We start from the raw sequence: 20,687 nt of genomic DNA, 5'->3' as shown, positions 1-20,687 counted from the left end.
CCACAAAGTATACCGTTTTTTTCTTTCAATCAATCCTGAAAAAAATAATTAACAAAGTAGGAAAAAAGGGGGGGAGGAAGAGAGAGAAATATTTGGGAGAGTTCGAGTGGATTGACAACTATCCACTATTCTTCAATTGAAATAAAACAAGAAGTTTAAGATAACTAAATTAAAACTATGAAAGATTCTTGTCCATAGAACCAATTGGTTCTTTACAAATATATCACCGGATTTCTAGTATTTTAACCATGAAAAAAAAAATTAGGTGAACAAAAGAAATTAAAGTTAACCGGCAGGACGCTTTTCGTCTAACCAATGCAGAACAGAAAATTTACAACATTCATTTATTTTATTAATAATTTACAGATTGACATTGTATGAAATTTCGTTTTCAACATGAGAAGTAGCGAGGCTGAATAAAGAATGAGTTCAAATCGGAAAAAAAACTTCTTTTTTCAATTAGTATTAGTTTAGGGGTGTTAGTTGATTGATTCTCGAACTTCAACAACAAACTAGATCAATTGATTGTTAAGCTTTAGTTAATTTTGATTATAATTTATTCTAAAGAAGGGGAGGAATCTCAATTAATCAGCTTTAGCCGGACCATTTTTATTTACCGGAAGTGTTCGTAATTTTTTCTATGAAAGGTACTCCGTGCCGCAGAAGGCTTTATTAAGTCGTCTAATTTATTTACTGACATAAGCTAATTTTATAATTCGTACATTAAGTTAATGCAGTAAAAGAAGCCATTGCGACTGGACTTTAATTATTATTGTCCATGTTAAAATACGTGAAATTGTTAGCCTCCGATTTTACGATCCAGGCCTTCCACTTGGTTGTATGGGCTAGCGCTTTGAGGTACCTAAAAGTAAATTCGAGCACATGTATGCTTCTTCTCGCCTCCTGTGTTCTATAATTGATAATATGGATCACAATATGTCGACTCTGGGGGCGATCTACCTTTAATTAATCCTATTAGGTTCGCAAATCAAATGTACGTTACTTGGACATGGCTTAGATAAGCACAATTCCATCCTATAATAGCTAAATTATGTTCTTTCGTATATTATGTAGTTCGTTTCACCACTCGCTGTATGATGTAATCTTCAAATTGTTGTAACAACAAAATTTCAGAAGAAATCAGTGGGGAAAGTGAGGGGCATATTTTTGGTCTCTACAAAGGTGCTTAACTACTTATCTTCATATACTAATTCTCATAATAATGTTAGGAAATGATGATTTACAGCTCTAAATATGCTTTATTTTTACTTTATTTTTACATAAATTAACTAAGCAAAAATTAATCAATTTAAGCCAGCTTGGTAGAACGCTCTATCTAGAAGCAATATTTCATATTTTTCGCACCTCTCAAACCGGAAGTATTTTTTTTGTTCTCGCTAACCTTTGAAATCGGGAAATGAATCGAGTCTTGATTTTTGCAACTGACCCCCCGATTGAGAAAAAATCCGTTAAAAATTTATGATAATCTAACATGGGTCCCAGCGGTTAACCTTAATAAAATTTATTTAATTAATCAGATTTTACATAACCAGTTAGTGATTGTCTCTTTATAGAAGATTATGTTTTTCAGATTGCTCCTTATTTTTGTATTGGTCCTTATATTAATTTGAACCATATTGTTACCTGAATCTGAATTTATGGATAGTATAAATGGTGAAAAAGGTTTCATTCAGTGACAGAGTTATCTCCTCTTCCAAGGAGATTATAAGCCTAAATGCAGCCAGAGATAGTGATAAGGAATATAATGAAATTGAGTTACAAAGTATCAATAGGTCACCTTTTCCAAATCAGTTAGTTGATTCTACATCTCCAAATTCATTGGTTTCCATTCAATTAAGTCCTGATAGTAATGCTAAACAGATAACTATTAGACAAAGGGGTGAATATAATGTTTATGAAAACACAGTTGAAGATTTGACAATGTTATCTGAGGACAAATTGATAGAACATACGAACTTAAAGTTTAATAACTTTAATTTGTTTTGGTACTGTTTGGTGTTATCGTTCACTTCATTTCCTTTGGGATGGGATGTTGGAACCATTACCAACTTAATTAATCATGCGAGTTTTACAATTAAATATTTGTCTAGTTTCAAGCTTGGCTTGGTTATTTCCAGTTTTATTCTTGGTAGTTTAGTTGGTTGCTTTTTTATTCCTTTCCAAACTAACAAACATCCTCTTAAATCATTACTCCAATTTTCAACAATCATATTTCTATTGGGAACTTGCTCAGAATTATTGTTTTTGAAATGGGCGATTAACTATTGGTGCTTCATTTTTGGACGATTCTTGAGTGGTATTGGGTGTGGCTCTCTTTGTGTTATTGGTCCCTTGTATATGAATGAAATCCTACTAAGTGGATTTAAATTAAGAGGATTTTATTTATCTTTTTGGCAATCATTTGTTTGTTTAATAATTTTAATAGGGAACATACAAAATTATTACTTAAATTCAGTTTCTGTTGATATGATTTATGTTCATCAAGTTATAAAAATTTTCTTCGTGTTGTTTGCCAATAGTCTAATTCCTATATTACCACATTCTCCGGAATTTTTTAAAGTAAAAGGGGATGTAGCAGAGCTAAGAAAGATTTATTTGAAAATATTGAAATCTAATGGCCAAAATGAAATTGACAACTTTGTCTCTTTACAAAATCAACATCAGTTGCAGTCTAACGACAAGCATGGATATGAAACAAATTTGAGTTATGTTGAATTGTTCCAAACACAATCTAATAAAATCATAAAATGTTGTTTTATTATGGCTTTTCAACAATTAACTGGTATTAACTACTTCTTCTATTATGGTCCGATAATCTTCAGAAATTTCAAGCTGGCATTTATAATAATGAGTCTCGTTAACTTAATAGGATCATTACTTGGAGGCCCTATTATCCATTTATGGAATATTAAATATAATCTCATATTAAGTGGTTGCTTAATGGCTATTTTGATGACGGTTTACAGTTTAATTGGCCAATTCACTTCACATCTTGTTCCCTTAATTGTGTTAAGCATCACATTTATTTTCTTCTTTGCAATAAGTTGGGGCCCGAGTTGTGGAATCTTGGTAAATGTTATTGCGAACAATAACCCAAAGATAGTTTCACTAAGTATAGGATTGAACTGGTTGTTTAATTGGATTATAATCACTATAAGTCCATGGATGATACAGCGGTTTCAGTTTAACTATAATTGGATATTTGTTGCAAGTTTGATTTCTATGACATTATTTATCCAAATTTTTATACCAAAAAATATCCTTGGTTAACTTGACAATCTATTGTCACTATTATTAATGGATATGTATTTATCAAATAAAGAAATTGATGTATTTTGACCTAAATTCAGTAAAAGTCTTAAATTAGTTACTAATTTTTTCTTAAGATATTCTTCATGCTCTCCGTATCAGAAATATGACCTCTTCTACTAAAATTCTCATATCAGAACTTAATCAGAGCAATTGATATTAAAAAAGCATATTTGAAACTTAATAAATACAATATACATCATTTTTCTAGTCATTCAATTGCATCCATAGTTCACGATAATTGAGGCACCGCCTAGCGAATCATGGGCTAATTCAGATTTGAATAATTATACAGATATTTTTTAACATGTATTGTTTTTTATGCTTTATTTTTTAGAAGTGCATTAGAAAATAATTAAATAAAATTTTATTTCTCTACGATTAAGTTTTTTGGAACGAATAGGAATATGAATTTTTCTTAGTAACTAGTCAGCAACCAAAACTAAAGGTCAGTCAGCAACCAAAATTTAAATTTAAATTCAATTTGTGATTTAGTAGTCTAATTATTCTAAAATATATTTAGTTCGTGTGCAACAGTTCTAAGAAGGTTATGTGTGTTCTTTCGGAAGTATGCCACTGATTGATTGTAGTCGTTGCGACAATGGAGGGAAAAATACTCTGCAATAATAATATTATTAATAAGCAAGACTCTTTTAATTTATTGGTCTGGTTGCCCTGGCCATCACTTTTTTGAGCCCTCTAAACAAAAAATATATGTCTTAACTATTAACGCAGTGACTATAATTTGCCTACATGATAGAAGTTTAAGTATATTATTTTCTTAATATATTATCGTCATAGACCATGTTCAGCTAATATCGTGTCGTATACTGGAGTAAATCTTTGGTAACAAAATACTAAATGAGAATCCATACGATAAAAAATACATCTTACATCAATATTTTTTACTTCGTGCTGACCGGCCAAATAAATTAAGTTTTTTGTATTTTGGCGAGTTCAAACAAAAAGCTTAAAATGGCAACTTATAGATGTAGTATTCCCTAATTTAGTTGGCCAACCAGGTTGCCTTGAAATGCTAAAATCGGTTCGCTTTTAGTTGTACCATTAGTGGGTGGGTATCATTTTGCTATGCTTTTCTTTCTTTCTTTCTTTTGTTTGTTTATTTGTTTTGCTTACTCGTAGGAAGTATAACTGCGTGCTTGATTGATTGGCTGCTGTGCTTTTACTGAGCGCGCTATTGTTCTTAGTGCATATATATTTGTGAGATTGCGATTCAGTTAGGTGAAACCGAAGCAGGTACGAAAAATATCCCAATAAAATTATTCTCACAAAAGCATTCTTCTTATAAGGGCTCCGCATCTGGAGTCACCGAAGGAAATCTAGTTTCAGACTGATGGCATGAAATAAACATCGAGCTTCGATTATCAATATTTTATGACAATTTAATAAGCATGAACGGAAAAGCAGAAGAAAAAAAAGTGTGTGTTTAGTTTGTGCTTGACCGTTGACTAAGTTTGATCCCTGCCATGCAAAGTACAAAAGTCCGGTTGGGAGTAATATAATTTGTCAATTCAGCTCTTCCAGTTTATTCTACATAATTGGAATTGCCAACAGGTATGAAACAGTAGGGATTTCTCTCACTACCAGGAACGAGTCGTAACTACCTGTTTCTGCCTTTAATTAAGGAACGCATAACAGAGCCTCATTCGCCGCTTGACAGTACCCCCAACGAATCTTAGATCGCCACCCTGAAATACTGGTGATTATATTTAGGCTTAATATATGGCATTGAAAAGTAAAAATCTACGTTACAGCTTGGAACCAATTTTAGTTTTAAGGTCGGGGTTCTATTACCATTTTCTGACTTGTAATTATCATAATATAATTACGATGGATAAAAAATAAAAAATATCTTTTTCCACCTTTTAAATTTAATTCTTCGTTTTATACCGCTTCACATTATTTGCTATTTTTCTTGCATTGTTCTTGCCATACAGAATTTGCTTTATCTTCTGAAAATTTATAGTCATTTCTGTAGCATAGGCTTTCTCTCCTAATTTCTTTCATTGTTCTTTACTTTCGTTATGGTTATGAATCTACTATTGCGTTTATATATTCTTACACTTACCGATAATACTACCATGTACAAAGGATCAAGAAATAAACTTGGCCACTTGAAACCTCTACAATTGTTGTTTACTTCTTAAACTAAAATGTTCAGTGATATTCTGCTCATTTCTACTCTGAAACACTATGATTATTAACACAAAAGAATATCTCAATATAGGAGATATCAAGGTTGTATTACAGGTTCTTTGGAAGAATCCCCTCATTCCCCTCTATTTTGTTCTATTTGAGAAAAAACTATCAGCTGCTTAATCGTATAAGCGCCACCGCAGAAATTATGGTTACAACGTAGTCTATGGATCAATAGACTTTAGCTCAAGTACAACCACGACTTCTATTTAAGATTTGATAAAACAGATAAATAATGTTCATTAAACCATATACTATCAAGGAAGCTAAAAAATGCAGTATTTGTTGCAGGCGCAAATGCCGAATTTTAGATTATAATGGAAATCATATACGAAGACCAAAACAAAACCGTTTGCGTAGCAGGTTCTTCTTTGCACATCTGTGCGATTGTTCGTTGAAAGTAGCTTTTTGCTGTACTTGATTTCCGCACTCTTTTTCTTTAATTTAATTATTTTTATTTTTATTTTTATTTTCAACTTTGTTTTTTTACTTCAGATTTTCCTCTTAAAACCCTATTTTTAAATTAAACTAGCGTACCCCCTAGTTACTTAGGTTTCATATTGTAAAATAGATTACATATGCTTTAATTAGGTGACGTCAACCTTAAGGGTAGCCGGAAATGAACTCAGGTCGATGACACTAAGTTGTTAACGTCAACCATGATACTTCCGGGATTGTACCAGCAGAGGCAGAATCTACGGGAAGTCAGAAATGTCAATAAGTAAAACGAGTAAAAGGTAAGACTCTGCGGTAATTCTCCTTCACATTGTTTTTTTGCTTTCTTTGTGAAATATTATTTTTCAAAGAGTATTTTTTTAGTGTTAATATTTTTTGAATATTATTTTTTTATTTAGTATTTATATTTATAAATTATTTTTTTTTATTTCATTTAGGATGTTGTGCTTGTTCTTTTTTTTTTTTCAAATATCAAATTTAAATTGTATCAAACTTTTTATATTCAACTTTTTCTTTTACTCTCTATTCTTTTTCTTTTACTTCAGCAAAATTCATGTCCATCTAGCTTCAATTGCATGATATTGGGATTTTTTACTTGATACCTGTTAATTGAAATCAGGGAATCGACAATACTTTCCCGTCTGACTTTAGAACAGTTTTTTTTCAATTATTTCCATGAATAACGTCAGATTAAGTTCAATAACCAACAAGAAAATAAACAAAAACAATTAGAAAGGGAAAATTTATAACAAATCCAGAAAAAGGGTTATCCTTTCATCTACTAAAATAAGAATATACATACCAATGGCAAAGAGAGATCCCCCTATAAAAAGAAGTAGAACAAGATCTGGATGTCTAACATGTCGTGATAGGCACATGAAGTGTGATGAACAATTACCTATTTGTAGAAATTGTATTAAATCAAAACGAAAATGCTACAGGGGAATAAGATTAAATTTCACACAGTATACAATGTATAATCCCAAAGATCTGATACCAATTAATGAGTACGTCTTACCACCAGCATCATATCGTTTGTTAGATCAGTCCATAACCATAGCCTCACTTTACAAAAATGGTAAGGAATCTTATCAACCCTATATTCATTTACATACAAACCAAGATCTAGAAGAGTCGGATATGCAATACCATGAGGATTTATATACAAGTGTACCCACTGCAGCATCGACATCATTAAGTGTTTCTTCAAAAAGTAATTCAACCGTAACAGTCACTGGATCCTCTATTTCTACAATAAATGACAATCAATATCTACCGCAGTTAGACACAAATACTGTGTTGGAGAACTATAATATAACTAATGTTTTACTAAACGATAGCTATTTTATTAACCAAAGTATCAATAGTCCCTCATCTTCATCTAATCCGCAACCATTATTTGATTCTGGAAATTCACAAAAGTTCCAGTTTTTACCTCCAAATTTACAGAGCATATCTACGCAATGGTCGAACCAAAATTTAATTTCAGCAAACACAGAAACTTCACCGACATCAACTATAGGCTATCCACAGCAAAACGTTGATATTCACGCTTATATAAGTTTAATTGAGAATGAGAAATATTATTGGTTATTGGATCAGTTTAACGAACAAAGCATATGGAAATCTATAGTGCCTTTATACTGCTTACATCAACAATATCAATTGCCATTATTGACAAGCTGCCTTATGAATTGTTCATATCATTTCAGTATAGATGTGTTGACTACTATACTTGATCAACAATTAACATACTGGTACACGATTCGAAATACATCAGTCATTAATTCAATAGAAATCGCAAAGTTCACCAACATTTTATTAAGTATTACACTTATACTATTAAGCATCTACCTTAAATATCAAAGAGAAGCCATGACATTGCCTCAAATTTCGACCATAATAGAAAACCAATGTAAAATATATAATATGGTCATACATAAAATCAGTAACTATTTAAGTTCAGGGAAAAGAGAACAAAAGTCTGTATTATTAATAAGTTCAATTCATTCAATCATTATTTTAAAATATTTCATAATTAAAAAGTTTCAGTTCGAATATCAACAAGATTACAATTATACTAAAATTGCTAATTCAATTGCTGAATCGAACGTGGAATCATCATTAGTTCAAGAACAAGAATCATCTTCCAGTGAGATCAAAGAAAGAAATTCTTCTGCTTCTTCTCAAGAGTTTCCTAACATAGATATAATGGAAGATGTCATATATACTCCATCATCATCTGTGGGGCAAGATCCTCTTCATTCTGTATCATTAATTAATTTATTTCAATTAAATCAATTTGAAATACTGCATTTAAACCAATCCTTCAAAAAGCTAGATTATGTACAGCTTAATTATAGATATGAAACAAGTAATCAATCAGCTATTCCAGTAAAAAGTGATTCATTGATTCTTCGAGAATATATGTGGTATTTAATTAGATTAAATCATGTTTTATTAAATCCTCATATAAAATCAATTGAAATTGACTATAATTTCATATTCAATAATCTGAGCAGGAATAATATTGTTTTACCAACTGTAGATATCAATGCTGCATCGTACACAATAGTTCTTCCTAACGACAAAGGTATAATAATCAACTTTCTACAAGAATTTATCAACAAGCTAATTAACTTGAATAACAAATATGTAATTCAACAATCAAATAGCAAGATAATCTCAATATTCAAGTTAATTGATGACTCGTGTAAATTTGAAGAAGAGAAATCTCGATGGAAATCCAACTTCGACTGGTTATTGAATTTCATAACCGATAATGATTAATGAATTTTTCCGCTCAAAAGTTATGCCCTCATTACAACAGTTTCTTCCTTTATCTACGATTTCATTCCTTTTAATTCTCCTCCTTTAATCTATTTCGTATTTTCTTTACTGCATAATTACAAAATTTCTAGCTCATTATATCAATACATCTATCAATATTAAATGTCAGTTCTATAGTATTTACCAAAGGAAGAAATTATGGTTCTGCCAGCTAGTGGGCATATTTGTATTGCTTAAATATATATAGACATTAATATTAGACTAGCATTCAAATCCAGCTATAGTATAGAATGTAAATCATATCTATTGTCCTGAGTTCGTATGATCGCTGCACCTATTATCTTATTTTTTATTTCGAATATGATTTGCTTTGTCAGAGTTTTATTGACTCCGATTTCGTAGTCTTGCATAAAACTCCCAAAAAAACACCCCCATTAAAGTTCATTTATTCTTTTTTTTTTTAGTTTTTTTTTTTTGACATTTATTTTTGCATTCATTTTGTGGTCTAACTCGGTGTTTTGATTCTAGTATATTTATTGCCGGAAAACATATTTTGTCCCCGTCTTACCATTGTCCTCGAGTTATTGATTTGCCGGATGACAGCAATATTTGGTAAGGAGAGCTTACAATAACACGGTTAATATCATTATTTGAGAGTCAATATATAACAATTTACAAGTAAATTAAGTGGATTTCAAAAATTGACCGGAGAAAAAATGGATTTGTTCTTCGTCTAGAAATATCCGAAACATCTATAATGGAGTGCTTAAAAAATTCAATTTCTCAACTACTATTAAACACCTAGACCAATTGGATTACGAGTTCCAAATGCGACTCAAAACCTAAGTAGCTGTGAGACTTGAAGATAAATACGCAAGGCAGGTTTAGCAGTCATAATAGGTCTAATAATAATAAGATTAATTATCACAAAGTCAGGAAATTTACATTACATCCCCGTTGTTGTGTGATGTAGATTGTTGAGTTTATAAATAGTCCTAACAAATTTTCACAAAGTGCTGGGTTGACGTCCCCCAAAATTTAATGATAAAATTTTTGTGGTGATTTACAATTTTTTACCCTAGTTTGGTAATTCTCGCCACGATAGATCTATGCGACGTTACAAAATACACTAAGATAAGAAAAAGTATTTTGTCATGTTCGTATGTGCAGCGGTGTGCCTCTTCGCTCTAATATACTGATATTATGATTCATTTCGGTCTAATCCTCCTATTCCTTCCTTACATTCGAATCACGACAATTGTCTGAAGATCTTTATCAATGAATTTATTTGAGGGATTATTTGCCCACTTCTTCATAAAATTAAATTCTGGCAAGCAGCGCTCTTTTATTATCGGATAAATTGCCTGTATTCGGTGGAGTGACTTACCTACGCCTCACGCTGTACTTCACTGCAAATGAATAAAAGTAGAAAATAAAAATCTTATTCATTTGAAAATAGATTTGCTCACTGGAAATATTTTTATTCTCTCTCTTTTGTACTTCGATTATTTTTATGACATATTGATATTATTTTTGACATGTTGGTTACTTTTTGTGTCTCATAAAGGAATATTAAGTAAATTGGTAAATTGCAGTAGGTAATTATCAGATCTTGAATCGTTAAGAGTCTGTCGTAAATCTAAGAGCATAAGTTCATGTCATAAGACTATTAAGTTTTACTTAAGATGAAAAGGGGTTTTTCCAACTAAAAGTTTAAAACTTGGATAGTTTACGCTGTTTAATTTGATTGATCATACGAACTGGTTCAACAATGAATGAAACTTCAACCACGGAGGGGTGTTGAAAGAGCTGTTCAAGAGGGTACTTTAATTACAAGAGTTTGAGGCTGCCTTGTTGGCGAGTAGTTGCATGGGCAGTAAAAAATAAAGATAACCTTCATGAAAGAAAATAAAACTTTGTCACAATGCAAGTATTAAAAAAGTCTGTCTAAGTATAATTAGAAATGTAATTATAATTATATAATTAAATAATTAATTATATAATTAATTATTATTTATAATTACGCAACCGTAAGTACGATAAATTTTTTTAATTATTTTCCCAATTCTCTTAGAGGTAAGTCACGTCATATAGTTTGATATATATGCTGCCAATTTCAAATGTATCAGTCAAGCATAATGATAAAATTTATTACTGAAAAATAGACTTTATTATTTGTCACTATAGATTCTAGATTACCAATAAATATATGCTAGAGTTTGCATGCTTAAATTCTCATAGCAATCAAAGTAAGTTAGTTACTTGCTTACTTAGTTTGCTTGTCATAGGCTGTAGTTGCACTTTTTGAGATCGGGAAGCGAAGCTTAACACATCAATGATCATCGATGTCGCCCATTAAAGGGCTAACAATTTTTCTTCTCCCAAAGGAGAAATTGTCTTTCTCATAACTCTGTAACTAGTCATCGGCAACCAACTAAACCGTGATCTAGATCTACATTGATCATCATATTTAGACCCCCTACCAGGTTATATCTCCATTTTCCTGCATATAATATATAACACCACACAGCACCACAACTACCCTTTCTGCCCTAAACAGAATTATGGTTACCCGCACTCACACCATCGAATTGAGCCATGAAAAAATTTCACTCTAAATGGCCGAAATCAAACGACCACCATCTCCTAATAACTCACGACACTCAATTGTAAAACAATTATTATAACCATGTCTCAAGGTACACTTTTCGGTCAAAAGCAAATCAGAACCGTTCCACTTAGAGCTCTTATCAAGCACTTTAACTTGGACATTGACTTTGTCACTAATGAAGACCCAGCTTTCAAAAAGTCCTTCCCAATAGGTAAGATTCCAGGCTTTATTGGACCAAAGGGTTTCAAATTACATGAAGTTATTGCCATTTCTATTTACTGTATGTATTTTTTATTTATATTGAAATATCAATTGCAGTCTTAATTGATTTATGACTGAATGAGAGGAGGAGGAATGATCTGGTTCAAGGCATTGCGGAACCACATGTTTCCGTGTCTTTAAATGATGAGAAAATTTTTCAATTATTATACAGTTATCCCTGTCTTAATAAACTATGTCGAGACTCTTTAATCTGAAATTAGAACCAATCTCCTTGTCTTGTTGAGTTGTAAACTACTCGATGGTTGAAGAATTCAATACTAACTTAGAATAATTTAGTCATTAACTTAGCTGATCCTCAATCTAAATTATTAGGTAAGAATGCAAAGGAATACGCCGAAGTATTAAAATGGTTATCTTTGACCAACTCTGAACTTCTTCCACATATTGCGGCTGTTTTCAAGCCATTGACTGGTGCTGCTCCATACAACAAGAAGGCTGTTGATGAATCTGCTGCTTATGTTGAATCAGTTATTCAAGTTTATGAAGCTAGATTAGCCAACTACACTTTCTTAGTTGGTGAAAGATTAACTTATGCTGATATCTTTAGTGCTGCTCTTTTAATTAGAGGTTTCGGTCACATTTTCGGAGCTGAATGGAGAAAGGCTCACCCAAACACTTTCAGATGGTTCAACACTGTTATCCAAAACAAGATCTTACATGATATTGTTGGTGACTACACTTACATAGAAAAGCCAGTTGAATTTGTTCCACCAAAGAAGGAAAAGAAGCAACAACCAGCTGCTGCTAAGAAGGAAGCTGCTCCAAAGAAGGCTAAAGCAGTTGAAGAAGAAGAAGAAAAGCCAGTCGAAGAACCAAAAGCAAAGCACCCATTAGAACTTTTACCAAGAATCTCTTTAGAAGAATGGAAGAGAGTTTACTCTAATGAAGATACTAGAGCTAAGGCTATCCCATGGTTCTGGGAAAATCAATACAAACCAGAAGAATTCTCTTTATGGAAAGTTGATTACAAATATAATGATGAATTAACCTTAACTTTCATGTCCAACAATTTAGTTGGTGGTTTCTTCAACAGATTATCTGCTTCTACCAAATACTTATTCGGTACTTTAGTTGTTTACGGTGAAAACAACAATAACGGTATTACTGGTTTCTTCTTAGTTAGAGGTCAAGACTTCGCCCCAGCCTTTGATGTTGCTCCAGATTGGGAATCATACGCTTACACCAAATTAGATGGTGAAGATGCTGAAACCAGAAAGTTCATCAACAACATGTTAGCTTGGGATGAACCAGTTGAAGTTAATGGTGAAAAGAGAGAAATCGCCGACGGTAAGGTCTTCAAGTAAGCGCTGGTTTAAACTAGTTAGTTTAGTTTAAATATGAATAAACAATTTTATCAGTGATATATCACAAAGTTTTACTAGTAGCATAAGTAGTGGGAAGTAGTCGAGTTAAGGGATTCATACCCCGCCTGTTGCGGTTTAAGTAACACTTTTCTTACACGATTCGCTAAAATTATATATAGTAAAATAATGGCAATAACATGACTCATGTTCCATATGAATAAATTTAAACTTAACTAAAACGAAATTCTGCCTTTTTCTACAATATATACATTATTAAATTATATATATGAATAAATAATTGCAAAATTGTGAGTCACGTTTTATAGGAGTAAAATTAAACTAATAATGAAATTGGCTCCATTTCTGAAATATATAGCCGTCAAAATCCACCCATGCTAAAAAGCTGTAGTCGAAATCAAATCACCAACAAACAAGATAGTTAATACAGACATTAGTTGACTGTATTGGAGTAAAGACGTTGGTATTTGCAAGCATTTGAATATACCCCATTACTAATGAGAATTAGTACAAGTAATCGTGTTCTACCAAGGCACCCATTAGATATTTTACCAAGAATTTCTTTAGAAGAATGGGAGAGAGTTTACTCTAATGAAGATACTAGAGCTAAGGCTATCCCATGGTTCTGGGAAAATCAATACAAACCAGAAGAATTCTCTTTATGGAAAGTTGATTACAAATATAATGATGAATTAACCTTAACTTTCATGTCCAACAACTTGATTGGAGGTTTCTTCAACAGATTATCTGCTTCTATAGAATATTTATTTGGTACTTTAGTTGTTTACGGTGAAAACAACAATAACGGTATTACTGGTTTCTTCTTAGTTAGAGGTCAAGACTACGTTCCAGCCTTCGATGTTGCTCCAGAATGGGATTCATTCAATTACACCAAATTAGATGGTGAAGATGCTGAAACCAGAAAGTTCATCAACAACATGTTAGCTTGGGATGAACCAGTTGAAGTTAATGGTGAAAAGAGAGATATCGTTGACGGTAAGGTTTTTAAGTAAGTGCTAGTTTGAAACTAGTTTAGTTTAAATATGAATAAACAATTATATCAGTGATAAGTGACTGTTAATAGTAGTAGTATAAGAATTAGTTGCAAATTATGGGACGCATTCCCCATTTTTTTTTTCCGTAGCAATCTATGTATTCTCAATATACACGATATAAAATAGGAAAGGTCGTGTCGCGTGTCTTTAATCCACTCGAGTCGTGTCCTAGCCCTCAAAATCCATCCACCCTAAAAAACTGTAGTCGAAATCAATCACCAACAAACTGCATAGTTAAACAGGCAATAGTTCATCGGATTTCATTAACGAATTGGAGTAAAGAAGTTCGTGTTTGCACGTGTTTGTATATACCCCAATACTAATGGCAATATTATATAGTAAAAATCCGTATGTTCGATACATACGAAGAAAGCCCTGGGCTCTTATAGGTCCCTTGGCATTTCTACTAGTATTATACTTATTATTATCATCATCATCTTCACCTTCATCTTCTGGGACTAATGGATCTAAAAAATATAGTTATAGTAAGAAATCCAGAGGTTGGTTTGCTAAAAATAGAGATTCGGTTGTATTAAAGAATTTACCAAAGAATCATATCAGTCATTATGATTTAAATGAATTAACTACTTCATCTGATGCATTAGCTAAAAGAGAAGAAGTATTAATTTTAACTCCAATGTCTAAATTTTTACCTCAATATTGGGAAAATTTGAATAAAATTAATTACGATCATTCATTAATTTCTTTAGGATTCATTATTCCTAGAAATGAGGATGGAGATGCAACACTTAAGAAATTAGAAGCTGCTGTCAAGAAGGTTCAAAGTAGTGATGCCAAAACCAAATTTAAAAAAGTTACTATCTTAAGACAAGATTCTAATTCATTAGAAAGTCAAGCAGAAAAGGATAGACATGCATTAAAGGTTCAAAAGGAAAGAAGATCTATGATGGCTCTTGCAAGAAATTCTTTAGTATTTACAACCATTGCTCCAAGTACTTCTTGGGTATTATGGTTAGATGCTGATATTGTTGAAACCCCACCTACCTTAATTCAAGATTTGGCACTTCATAGTAAACCTATACTTTCATGTAATGTGTATCAAAGATATGTTGATGAAAGTACAGGACAAGATTCGATTCGTCCTTATGATTTCAATAATTGGGTTGAATCTGAAGAAGGTTTAAAGATTGCTGCTGGTTTATCAGAAGATGATATTATTGTAGAAGGATATGCTGAAATGGCAACTTATAGACCATTAATGGCACATTTCTATGATGCTAATGGTGATAAAAATACAGAAATGGCTTTAGATGGTGTAGGAGGTGGAGCAGTTTTGGTTAAAGCCGATGTGCACCGTGATGGGGCCATGTTCCCATCATTCCCCTTCTATCATTTGATTGAAACAGAAGGGTTTGCCAAAATGGCCAAGAGATTAGGTTATGAAGTATTTGGCTTACCCAATTACTTAGTCTATCACTACAATGAGTAGTGTATTTTTTATAAACTATCATATACATTCATTATACATATACACATATACTAATACTAACTAATATAATAAGACTTACTAGTATACTTATACTTATACTTATACTTATACTTATACTCATACTTATATTAGACTCATACTTATACTCATACTTATATTAGACTCATACTTATATTAGACTCATACTTTGGTGCTTATGCTCACTAAAATCATAATTATAGTACGTTGTCCCAATCGGGCAAACACCCTGAGAGCCGCAGGCAATTTTTTTCTCGCGAAGAGATAAAAAAAAAATTTGAGCAGAGCTAAAAGAAACCTCTTAAATCTGTTAGTGTTAGTAAGTAATCCAACCGTAGGCCAACAACATGCAACTCTCGTGGAAGGATATCCCTACTGTGCCAACGTCCAACGATATGTTGGACATTGTGCTTAATCGTACCCAGAGAAAAACCCCTACTGTTATTAGACCAGGATTTAAGATCACTCGTATTCGAGCCTTTTATATGAGAAAGGTTAAATTTACATCAGAAGGATTTACTGAAAAATTTAATGATATTGTTGGAGGATTCCCTAATATTAATGATGTTCATCCATTCCATCGTGATTTAATGGATACTTTATATGAAAAGAATCATTATAAAGTATCACTTGCAGCTGTATCAAAGGCCAAAACTTTAATTGAACAAGTATCAAGAGATTATGTTAGATTATTAAAATTTGGTCAATCATTATATCAATGTAAACAATTAAAGAGAGCTGCTTTAGGTAGAATGGCTACTATTACTAAAAAGTTAAAGGATCCTTTAGTTTATTTAGAACAAGTTAGACAACATTTAGGTAGATTACCAAGTATTGATCCAAATACTAGAACTTTAGTTATTTGTGGTTATCCAAATGTTGGTAAATCATCATTTTTAAGATGTATTACAAAAGCCGATGTTGAAGTTCAACCTTATGCATTTACAACTAAATCTTTATATGTCGGACATTTCGATTATAAATATTTAAGATTTCAAGCTATTGATACTCCAGGAATTTTAGATAGACCAACTGAAGAAATGAATAATATTGAAATGCAATCTATTTATGCTATTGCTCATTTAAGATCATGTGTTTTATATTTTATGGATTTATCAGAACAATGTGGTTTCTCTATTGAAGCTCAAGTTAAATTATTTCATTCAATTAAACCATTATTTGCTAATAAATCGGTTATGGTAATTATGAATAAAAGTGATATTATTAAAGCAGAAGATTTATCTGAATCTCAACAAGAATTATTAAAATCATTAACTACTTTACCAGGTGTTGAAGTCATGCATACTTCATGTCATGAAGAAGAAAATGTTATGCAAGTTCGTAATCATGCTTGTGAAAAATTATTAACTGCAAGAATTGAACAAAAATTAAAGGGAACTGCTAGAGTTAATAATGTATTAAATAAGATTCATGTTGCAAGACCTCAAGCAAGAGATGATATTGAAAGATCTGCATTTATTCCTGATGCTATTAAAGAATTAGAAAAGTATGATGTTAATGATCCAAATAGAAGAAAATTAGCTAGAGATATTGAAGCAGAAAATGGTGGAGCAGGAGTATTTAATATTAATTTGAAAGATAAATATTTATTAGAAGATGAAGATTGGAAGAATGATATTATGCCAGAAATTTTAGATGGTAAGAATGTTTATGATTTCTTAGACCCAGATATTGCAGCTAAATTACAAGCTTTAGAAGATGAAGAAGAAAGATTAGAAGCAGAAGGATTTTATGATTCAGATTCAGATATGGAAGATGAAGAAGAAGATATTCAAGATATAAAAGATAAAGCTCAATGGATTAGAGATAAACAAAAGACAATGATCCTTGAAGCAAGAAATAGAAAATCTTTAAAGAATAAAGCAATTATGCCAAGAGATAAAATTAAGAAATCTTTCAATGAAATGGAAGAACATATGTATAATATTGGTCATGAAACAGATATATTAAGAGAAAAATCAGGTAAAATTAAATCAAAGAGAGAATTATCTGGTGTAGATATTTTAAAGAGAAATCAAGGTATACAATCTTCAAAGATTTCTAAGAAGAAATCGGCTGCTTATCAAACTGATCGTCTTAATGATGGTGTGGCTGATGGAGCCATGAGATCTCAAGCTGAAAGATTAGCTAAAATTCAAAGAAGAGAAAGAAATAGAAATGCCAGACAAGGTGAAGGTGATCGTCATTCAACTGCTTCCTTACCAAAACATTTGTTCACTGGTAAAAGAGGTATTGGATCTAATGACCGTCGTTAGATATCCATTACATTACATTACATTACATTACATATACTATATATATATATTACATACATACATATATCAATTTTTGTGCACTAGTTATCAATATAAAACCGTTTTAAAGAAAGTTAAATATGTAAAATAATGTAATCTAGATGAATTCATGATTGCTATTGGTATTATAACGTTGAGTTTTAACTTGTTTACCAATTCCTTTTTGAAGTTTATCATAAAATTCACTAACTAATTGTCTTTTCAACGGTCCCTTTTCATTGGCTAAGAGAAGGTTATTGGAAAGATCTATATTCATAAGTTTGGAGTTACCATGAGGTACTTCAAATTGGATATCTTTAATGACATTAAGTTTCAAATCCAAGTGACGCAAATGTCCATGATTCATCATCTTCTCAGTTAGATATACCGATTCTAGAATGTTTCGATTTAAATTGAGAGTTTCAAGATTCTTAGGCAATACTACTGATCGATCAAACTGGGATATTATACAGTTGGAAAAGTCGATAACTTTTAAATGAGAAGTTTGTTCAGCATATTGATCATTGAATAATGCTAACAGATTATCAATCTTCTCTAACAGATTACCATGACAGTACAACAGTTCTAAATTCTCAGGTGGAATCCAGTGTTGTAATGAAGCATTGGAGATTAAGTTATGATAGATGGATAAATTTTTGAGTCCTATCAAGTCTTTCCAATTTATGTTTAAACTACTAGAATTGTAGGAACCAATGTCTTTGATTTTATTATGAGAAAGTAATAATGTTTGTAATGATTCTGGGAACTTAAAGTACTTTAATGAATCAATCTTACAATCTGATAAGTCTAGTTCCACAAGGTTAGGAGGAAATTCAAATCGATCATCATCAAATGAAGGATCAAACCAGAATTTAGTACTGCCAAATCGTAATACTTCAAGACTATTAGGGAATTGATAATAGTGCAGCTCATCTGAGTAGACTTTAAAGCTGGTGATTTTAGTATACTGTAAGTCTAACTGTTCAAGACCTTCAGGAAGTACTCCCAAACAATCAAGACTATGGATATCATTACCATTCAATACCAAATATTTCAAATTTTGAGGCCATGGTACTTCTTTAAGTTGTTCAAGTATAGTATCGTCCAAATCACAGGTAGACATAAGGATGGCACTAAGGTTAGGGGGCCAATCATCATCGATTTCAAATTGTCTGATTTCATTGGCTGAGATATCGAGATTCTCTAGTGTTCGAGGAAATACCGATAATGGGAACGATGAGATTTGGTTATGGGTTAAAGTAAGATTCTTTAATGTTGGGGGAAGTCTTAGAAGTACAAGTTTGTCAGTATTTATATTTAAAGAATTAAAGTATAATTCTTCTAATTGTCTAGGAATATTAATGGAATTAGCATCTACTTTGGAATTCCATGATATATCAAGGTGACTAACGTTAGGGGAGAATTGGATATGAGACCAATCAATGATTCGAGTTCCTAGAAATACAATCTCTTTAAGTGATGTATAAGTGGTTATTACTGAATTATCATTATCTAGTATGGGTTTTCCATGATCCATAAGTGATATCCTGGAGAAATGCAAGCGATGAATGTTGGGGAATGATAATAAAAAGTTAATGTCTTCAGCCGTTAGTGGATAATTTTCAAGAGTAATTTCTATTGAAGTGGATGGATTGGAAAGTCTAGTTCGATACTTTTCCATTAATTGATGAAGAGATTCATATTCTGTACCAGCCACTAGTAATAATTTTCGAGGAATTATATCTGGATGAGTTTGAAGGAAATCTTCTATTGAAGATAATGGATATAGGGTAATTGTTGGTCTTTTCAATAGGGGAAAATGGGTCACATATGGTCTAGAAGTGGGTGAAAGTACAAAATGAAGTTCTTTAGCATGATATAATGGAGTTATGGCTTGTTTGAATGAGGGAAGGTAAAGAAATACATCATTAATATATTTTTCATTAAGATGATCTACTATATCAGTGATGATTTCGTTGGGAAATTGTGGAATAAATTCGAGCACCAACAGTCGGAGATATTCTTCATTGGCCAGATATGGCTTCTGAGAAGTTTCCATGAAATATGAGTAGTAATTGGTAGTAATAAGAGGAGTTTAGGTGATTGATATAGTTAGAGATTGATTAATAATGAGATGACGGGTCATGTGACACATCACGAGATCAATAATATAAATTTATACAGATACAGTGATTTTACATTTTATATTACTTCAGATCGGAATTGCCGATTCGTCTGAATTAATTGTTACGTATCATTGTCCAGAAGTTTATGCACTCGACCTTTCATTATTGTCTGTTAGATAACTGGGCCAGAAGTTGAGACTATCAACAATGATTAAGTCAGCACTATGCTCTGAAATGACTCCCAAGTGGTCATGACCATAATCAAAAGTGATATCTTAAATCTTCATTAAATCTTCATTAAATCTTCATTAAATCTGACACACCCAAAACCGACTAATTGACTAATTTATCCTTCTCTTATAGTTGTTTATTCATAGGTGCCTACTCATGCATGTTCCTTTTGGGAAAATAATATATGATAGAAGATACAAAAATTCAAATACTATATGTAAACCTTCTTTGCGTATAAAATACGTATAATCTGTATAATAATTATTGAAGAGGGCTCTGCAATTATATTACCCATCATACATGATAATTATAACTGGAGAATAACTCTGGACCCTTTCCTATATAAGTGTATATTCTCACATCAATATTGATTTATGGTAGTAGAATCTTGTACGAATTTTTCCGGACAATGGTACGAAGTGATTTAATCCGGTGGTTATGATACTGTCAATGGTGTAATAGAATCTGATCAAACCTGTTTTAAGTATACAGTATAGAATAGATA

General features: G+C 31.7%; 7 protein-coding genes across 7 annotated transcripts; 6 read left to right on the top strand and 1 right to left on the bottom strand. All coding sequences in view use genetic code 12, as the record gives it.

The window, feature by feature from the left end:
* Positions 1-1,671: 1,671 nt before the first annotated feature.
* Positions 1,672-3,291, top strand: RJT21DRAFT_111284 (uncharacterized protein; the record flags this gene model as incomplete). The annotated part of the gene is made up of 1 exon (XM_064879978.1): positions 1,672-3,291. The coding sequence occupies one exon, from the start codon at positions 1,672-1,674 to the stop codon at positions 3,289-3,291; it is 1,620 nt and encodes a 539-aa protein (XP_064740875.1).
* A 3,200-nt stretch (positions 3,292-6,491) lies between these two features.
* On the top strand, positions 6,492-9,088 carry AHR1 (Zn(II)2Cys6 transcription factor AHR1). The gene has a single exon (XM_064883285.1). The coding sequence runs from the start codon at positions 6,808-6,810 to the stop codon at positions 8,791-8,793; it is 1,986 nt and encodes a 661-aa protein (XP_064740874.1). The 5' UTR covers positions 6,492-6,807; the 3' UTR covers positions 8,794-9,088.
* A 2,394-nt stretch (positions 9,089-11,482) lies between these two features.
* RJT21DRAFT_81515 (translation elongation factor eEF1 gamma) lies at positions 11,483-12,990 on the top strand (the record flags this gene model as incomplete). The annotated part of the gene is made up of 2 exons (XM_064885293.1): positions 11,483-11,684; positions 11,963-12,990. 2 exons carry the CDS (start codon positions 11,483-11,485, stop codon positions 12,988-12,990), a joined length of 1,230 nt encoding a protein of 409 aa, XP_064740873.1.
* A 303-nt stretch (positions 12,991-13,293) lies between these two features.
* On the top strand, positions 13,294-14,083 carry CAM1 (translation elongation factor EF1B gamma). The gene has a single exon (XM_064879826.1). The coding sequence runs from the start codon at positions 13,506-13,508 to the stop codon at positions 14,019-14,021; it is 516 nt and encodes a 171-aa protein (XP_064740872.1). The 5' UTR covers positions 13,294-13,505; the 3' UTR covers positions 14,022-14,083.
* Positions 14,084-14,298: 215 nt separating this feature from the next.
* Positions 14,299-15,687, top strand: MNN9 (mannosyltransferase complex subunit). Its single transcript, XM_064885647.1, has one exon. It carries the CDS (start codon positions 14,386-14,388, stop codon positions 15,511-15,513), a length of 1,128 nt encoding a protein of 375 aa, XP_064740871.1. The 5' UTR covers positions 14,299-14,385; the 3' UTR covers positions 15,514-15,687.
* Positions 15,633-17,910, top strand: NOG1 (putative GTPase). The gene is given in 2 exon segments (XM_064880603.1): positions 15,633-15,657; positions 15,675-17,910. 1 exon segment carries the CDS (start codon positions 15,879-15,881, stop codon positions 17,805-17,807), a length of 1,929 nt encoding a protein of 642 aa, XP_064740870.1. The 5' UTR covers positions 15,633-15,657; positions 15,675-15,878; the 3' UTR covers positions 17,808-17,910.
* On the bottom strand, positions 17,770-20,304 carry RJT21DRAFT_10599 (uncharacterized protein). Its single transcript, XM_064879815.1, has one exon. The coding sequence runs from the start codon at positions 19,882-19,884 to the stop codon at positions 17,944-17,946; it is 1,941 nt and encodes a 646-aa protein (XP_064740869.1). The 5' UTR covers positions 19,885-20,304; the 3' UTR covers positions 17,770-17,943.
* Positions 20,305-20,687: the final 383 nt, after the last annotated feature.

Source organism: Scheffersomyces amazonensis (genome assembly GCF_036850825.1).
Source record: "Scheffersomyces amazonensis strain UFMG-HMD-26.3 chromosome Unknown RJT21scaffold_1, whole genome shotgun sequence".
NCBI classification, from domain to species: Eukaryota; Fungi; Ascomycota; class Pichiomycetes; order Serinales; family Debaryomycetaceae; genus Scheffersomyces; species Scheffersomyces amazonensis.
This window is presented reverse-complemented; position numbering and strand designations above follow the sequence as displayed.